General features: G+C 43.2%; 1 protein-coding gene across 2 annotated transcripts in view; it reads left to right on the top strand.

Annotated features, from left to right (window-relative positions):
• Window positions 1-7008, top strand: part of Plcb1 (phospholipase C beta 1) — a 673173-nt gene that overhangs the window by 539981 nt on the left and 126184 nt on the right. For both annotated transcript variants that reach the window (XM_021181191.2, XM_029472272.1), the window contains exons 20-23: window positions 906-1070; window positions 1771-1870; window positions 3051-3155; window positions 4420-4529. In XM_021181191.2, coding sequence (XP_021036850.1) covers window positions 906-1070; window positions 1771-1870; window positions 3051-3155; window positions 4420-4529 — 480 coding nt within the window. The remainder of the gene's footprint in view (window positions 1-905; window positions 1071-1770; window positions 1871-3050; window positions 3156-4419; window positions 4530-7008) is intronic.

Here is a 7008-nt window from a genome sequence, read left to right on the forward strand (position 1 = left end):
CTCCAGTTAGCTATCTATAAATTGTTGGCCCACTTTGGCTCCCTAATGAATAGTTCAATATTGTGGAGTTGAATGAGAGTTTAAGGCTACATATTCACAAAACATCTCCCACATCTTCCTCTCTGTGTAACTAACTTGTCAACATCCAAGGGATCCATCACCCGTCATAGAGGTTAATGAAAACAGATAAAATGTCCCTATACTTCATTCCAGACAAAGCAGCAGGGACAGCGGATGATGGAGCAAACCCAGGTTATGTGTTTGGAACAAAGTCATGAGCTATTCAACAGTGTTCTGAGCTTACACATGACAGGGACAGGACTTCCAAGACAGTGGCTAGGGTAGAAATCCAGCATAGAGGTGGCAGAGGCTTACTCAGTGGGAGCTGAGAAAGGGAAAAGAACCTGCTGATGTGGTCAGAAATCCTGAAGGAGGCAGGAACCTGGAAATCTCCCTAGTTGGTCCTGTGTTCTTGTGTCCATTACTCTTTAATGCAGATCCCCAAGATGTTGACAACTGGATTTAGATAGGTGAAAACATGGGAACTGTTATGTAGACTTAACTCTTGTTTAAATATGTGACTTGATTAATTCTGTAGCTAGACAAAGGACCCCACTGTTGTACAGATGGCTAGCTGGATGAGGACAGAGGTCATGATTACTTCCAAGTGACTTTCAAGGATGCTGCTCACTTACTGCTCCCATATTGCTCGATCTGATTGGCTCCTAACCTGCCCATTCTCACCCAGTCTCCTCAATCAACTCTTTAAATGGAAGAGGAATGATGTTTCTACTCTTCCTTTTATTTCATTGTATGATTTCCCTCTCAGGCTGCCTTGGACTGTCTCAGTGTTGTCTCCTGATGCTTTGTTACTCATTGTTCAAGACCTCCTGATATTTTTCTAGATTATTTCAGGTCAGTTCCTCTCTGATAAGAAAGTTGGGACTTATGTGGAAGTGGATATGTTTGGCTTGCCTGTGGACACAAGGAGGAAGGCATTTAAAACCAAGACATCCCAAGGAAATGCTGTAAACCCTGTCTGGGAAGAAGAACCTATTGTATTCAAAAAGGTAGGTCTCCTGCCTGTTGCAAGAGGCAAGTTTATCTGGGTGTTTTAAACAGAGGAAAAACAAGCAGTTATTTGGTTATGGGTGTATAAAGCAGTTGTATTTTGAAGGTTATCATAAAAGCTTTAATTTTATTTTCTTTAGTATTTAGCACTATTTAATTGTATGAATGTATAGCCTGTGTATAAATCTGTGCAGCATATAAATATCAGAAGAGGCGAGTGGATCACCTAGAAATGGAGTTATAGAACTTTGTGACCTGCCATGTGGGTGCTAGGAACTGAACCTGGATCCTCTTTGAGAGCAACAAGTATTCTTAACCTCTGAGCCATCTCTCCATCCCCTTATTTTTAGGACTTGATCTAATATATCACAGTAGCTTCCTGTGAAAACCTATACACATAATGATGTGACTCCCAGTCTGAGTTCAGGGAACTTTCCTCATTGAGGGTATATGTGTAATAAGAAACTACCCTTTGGTTCAAATGCTCCTCAAATGGTACTAAGCACAGAAATATACCCAAATATAGCCATTTCTGCATGTGTGTTTTCTTACCTCACAGAGAGGCAGCTTAACTTTTAACCTAAATTGACAGAGTAGATACTCAGCTTTGGAAAAAGCAGGGCCAGCTTTTCTAATGCTTTTCTGGTTCTTTCTAGGATTTGCTTACTCTTATAACCAGAATCCTTCATACCCCCACAGGTAGTTCTACCTTCTCTGGCCTGTTTGAGGATAGCAGCATACGAAGAGGGAGGCAAATTTATTGGCCACCGGATACTGCCTGTGCAGGCTATTCGGCCAGGTATGCACAGCGTGGGGGGAGACTTTTATTAAAGAATGCCGTGGGAACTGTGGCTCCTCTGTGACTGTGCTGCATAACAGAGGCGTTAAAACTGCTCAGATCAGTCTGGTAGTCTTGCATGTTTGTCATGTTGCTGTGCTGTAAAAGTCAACTTTAGCCACAATACTTGTTCATAACAAGCTGCCTAAAACCTCACATACAAGGATTTGCAGGTCCCAGTTCATGAGTCTTGGGGGTTAGCGCTGTGTATTCGTTTCTTTTTTACTATATCATGAAAATACCTTGGTCAGACTGCTTTATAAAGAAAAGAAGTTTATTTTGCTCACAGTTTTGAAGGCTACCAAGGTTGAGATCTGATCATTTAATCAGTTTTCCCTCTGGTAAAGGTCTAATAGTGGAGGCTTCCTAGGGGAAGTAGGGTTAGGGGTCCCCTCACCAGACAGGAAATCAGAGAACTGGGTAAGGCCACACTAAAGTCTTTTTAATGAGAATGTCTCTCAAGAACCAGCTCTGGCAAGACCTAGTGGCACAGGCCTATAACTCCAGCTGTGCAGAAGGCAGCAGCTGGATGAGCACACAGCCCTCCATTATGGGAACCTGTGAGACAAAGCAGATTAGCCACAAGATGAAGGTTGACTGGGCTAGCCTGAGCTCATGGGAGACCAAGCACATTGGCCACAGCATAAGAATTGACTGGGCTATCCTGAGCTCAGTGGCACAGTTGTGCATTTGGGGTGCCATATGGGGTCATTTTTTGTTCCATCTTGTTCATTTTGGGGTGCATGCTGAAGTAGTGGTGGCACCCAACATAGGGACTCCTTTTTCCAACCCACAGGGATGTTAAAAGTGCCTAATTCTATATGTGTGTGTTCACTCTTTGCTTGCCCCAAAGCACTAATATCCCATGGACAAAGCAGATCTCCAACCACAAAAATCATGTCAAGTATGATTTATTATAGAGGACACATTTGGATCAATAATTCAAACTGGGACGTACAGTTTGCAAGGGGGGAATGTGATCACAACAGAAAAAAATAAAAATAAAAGCAGAGTCAGCAGTGTTTGAATTGTGTGATTAAGATGAGAAGGAGGTAGCCTGTTTGTGGAGCACCGCAGGTATGAATGGATGTAGCTCGCACTGGGAAACCAGCAGGTGACACTTGTGCTTGTCACCCTTCAGGCTATCACTACATCTGCCTGCGGAATGAGAGGAACCAGCCCCTGACGCTGCCAGCTGTCTTTGTCTACATAGAAGTCAAAGACTATGTGCCAGACACGTATGCAGGTAAACAGTGCCACCTGGGTCATCTGCATCTCCATGGCCTGATGGAAAGCTAACTGGGCCAATGCTGGGGCCCTGTGAGCCTCCTAAGCACTTCTTGTGTATGGATGCGGATGCTTAACAGTCAGCTGTTTGAGCCTTTCAGTGTCCATTGGAATCCTAACCAGTATTTAGTCTATTTCCACATGGGCAGTCTTATCCCCGTGGAACCAATACTCCCTAACCCCTTCTGCCTGCTTCCATGATTGTTTATCTAGATCTGTACAATGAATTTGCCTTCGCTAGTAGCAGATCTCTGATCCATTCTATGGATGGAGTCCTAAATTAAAAGGAATTAACTTAGCCAGAAGTCACATTTTTAAATGGATTGTTTGTTTGTTTTTTGTTTTATTTACCATGGGTCCTTGGAGTGAAAGACACTGGCCATTGGTGGACATTGTGACAAACTTGGGACACATGTTTTTGGCCCAAAGGTGGACAGCTGTAACTCTCTGCCTAGCCATTGCCATGCAAATGGCACTCAAATTGCCAAGTCTTTGATTATTGTTCCAATAATCTGGAAGACAGACTTTATGTGAAGAGTCTCTGTTTATAAAGCACATTTAACCAACTAAGCCAAGTATGGAGACCACTGCTAGGATAGACAAAACCTTCAAAAAGAAGGTGGAGAAGATGCAATTGGGGGGTGGGTATTTGAAATACTCATCATTGGCTCTCAAAACTGAGGGACTATGACTTCTCTCAGAAGTTTTATCATAATCCCCACCCATGTGAAATTTCAAAACATGGACTATCTGAGTGGAGAGTTGCAGGGACACGTGGAAGAATGCTGATGCTACATGGATGGGTGGGACGGGGAGATGAATTAATGCACATGGATAGATGATGGGTTGTATGCATAGATGACGGGTTGTATGCATAGATGATGGGTTGTATGCATAGATGACGGGTTGTATGCATAGATGATGGGTTGTATGCATAGATGATGGGTTGTATGCATAGATGATGGGTTGTATGCATAGATGATGGGTTGTATGCATAGNTGTATGCATAGATGATGGGTTGTATGCATAGATGATGGGTTGTATGCATAGATGATGGGTTGTATGCATAGATGATGGGTTGTATGCATAGATGACGGGTTGTATGCATAGATGACGGGTTGTATGCATAGATGATGGGTTGTATGCATAGATGGTCCCTTGGATGGACAATGGAGAGTCAAATCCTCCAGAAACCTTGTCTACAATGTCTCACCCCTGTTTAGATGTAATCGAAGCTCTATCAAACCCAATCCGATATGTCAATCTGATGGAACAGAGAGCTAAGCAGCTGGCTGCATTGACCCTGGAGGATGAAGAGGAAGTAAAGAAGGAGGTGAGACGGGATCCAATCTCAATTCATGACTGTCACATGAGTTCCACATCTACCTGCCCGCATGGGCGCTATTGTATCACACCTCAAACATGGCACGCTGGGATACACCTTCATGGATTTCAGCCTCAAGTCAGAACACTTTACATGAGTCACCAAAATTTCCACATTTTTTTTCTCTTTAGCATTCTTTAGACCGCACCTGTGCCTTATCCTGTGGTTGTAGTGAATGGTGCATATCTTTTCTAGAGGTTTCTGGGTTGATTTAGGAACTAAATCACTAGGAAGTGATCATCATTAAATCATTGTATCTTCTTTTCCTTTTAATTTAAAATGAATGGTTTTCCACGTGATTTGTGATATATTATAATACAGAAAATACCTGCCAAGGGCTAGTGAGAGGCTTAGTGTGTAAGGGGGTCTGCCACCAAACCTGACAACCTGAGTTCCATCCCTGAGACACATACGGTAGACGGAGAAAAGGAATTCCTCCAAGTCAAATTATACATGGGCGTCATGGCATGCATATGCTCACACACCTGCCAGGCCAGGTTCATTGTTGCAGCTCACAGGGGCACAGCAGTGTAAGCACTCATCGCTACAAGCCTTCCTCTCATGACTGTCTGGGAAGTACGACAAAGCTTATCGTAAATTATGTTTTCCTTTTCATTGGATGCTAAAACATTTTTTTTTAATTTCCTCCCTGATCTTTTCAGTAACCCATCAGTGATTTAAAAGTGTACAGTTCTATCTCCACGTATTTGTGTAGCTTCTGTGGTTTCTCTTGCAATTGGTTTTTTAAGTTTCTTGCTGTGTGCTCTGATGAGCTATCAATGGTTGTTTTGATTCGTTTGCATTTGGTAAGACTATGGTTGTGGCCTAGCATATCTTAGAGGAAGCTCCTTGGGGTGCTAAGAAGATTTATTTATTTATATTTATTTTTACTTCTTGTTCTTTTGCTGAAAATAAATGGTTTATCCTGTGTAATATATTGTTGGGAACAAAATAAAAAGGGGGGCCTGAGGCCCTGGGGAAGAACGGAAGGAAAAAGATGCCCACACCCCGCCAGAGTTTCCCTATTCTCTGGTCAGTCAGGCGTGGGAGGGCTGCTATCTACCCTACCCACTCATCCCTGGGTGGGAACTCCTCTATCCCACTCTTCAAGGGGTGGTCAAGGGGCAGCCCTGTCTGGGGACACCCCCCCCCAAGCTGCTTTGCTAAAGCCACTAGGGTTGTGGGAGAGAGGGAAGAGGGAAGAAGTTCCCAACACTGACCAGAGTGCGCAGTGGAACTTGAAGGAGCAGAGCAGAGACTCTATAGTTTTATAGAAATGCAGGGGAAAGAGAGAAGGTTAGAAAGGAAGAAGAAAAAGAAGAAGAAGAAGAAGAAGAAGAAGAAGAAGAGAGAGAGAGAGAGAGAGAGAGAGAGAGAGAGAGAGGAAAGAAGAAGACAAAGAGAAAGGGAAAAGGAGAGATAAATGAGAGAAGAGAGAGGTGAGAGGACAAAGGAATAAGAGAGCGAGGTGCAGGCTGAGCACCCCTTTTTATGGTCTTCACTGTTGCTAGGTAACTGGGGAGGAGTTTAGCTTGAAGGTCAGAAGCTTAGGCCATTGCTTACGTGACTACTGACCATGCTTCTCTTGTGGGGGCTGTGGGAGGTGGTACCTTAGTCAGGAGCCGGAGTTCCAGGAGCATGAGGGGACACCTACCGTGTCATGTAGGTGAATTATGACCATCGGGGTTTAGACCTCAGCTCGACTGGAGACCAGCCTGCAATTCCCCACAATATATCCCAATTATAATTTTCCCTTCCTCTGCTCCTTCTATCTGGATTTTTCTATCTTTCTATCTCTTTCTCTCTCATTCAAAAATTCATATGATTCTATGAGACAATAATAAAATATAATATAGTAAAATATAATAAGATAAACCAAAAATTGGCACTTCAGAATTAGACAAAACAAACAGAAGGAAAAGAGCGCAAGAGAAAGCACAAGAATTAGTGACCCATGTGTTCACACACTCAGGAATCCCATAAAAACTCTAAACTGGAAGCGATAGTATATATGAGGATGAGCTATAGGGTGCCTGATTATGCTTGTCTGTTAGCTGCTGTGGCCAGAGAGGAGTTATTCACATCAAAGGCCCACTAGCAGGCACCCACAGTCTTCAGCTCTTCAGCTGAAGCAGCCACTGGTGAAAACCCATCCTGGTGATGGAGCCTCCCAGCTTGTTTCTCTGTCACAGGGCAGATTGTCTCTGTAAGGAGATGGATGGAGGCAGTGGAGAACCTTTCCTACTCTAACCCTCCTGGCTCCTTCAGAAGCTTCATTTTGTACCCAGCATCACTTTTTTTTTTTTTTTTTTTGGTGTGGCTTTGACGATTTAATTTTCTTTTTTTTTAATTTTTAATATTTTTTTATTACGTATTTTCCTCAATTACATTTCCAATGCTATCCCAAAAGTCCCCCATACCCCCCCCC

The sequence above is a fragment of the Mus caroli genome, chromosome 2, assembly GCF_900094665.2.
Source record: "Mus caroli chromosome 2, CAROLI_EIJ_v1.1, whole genome shotgun sequence".
NCBI classification, from domain to species: domain Eukaryota; kingdom Metazoa; phylum Chordata; class Mammalia; order Rodentia; family Muridae; genus Mus; species Mus caroli.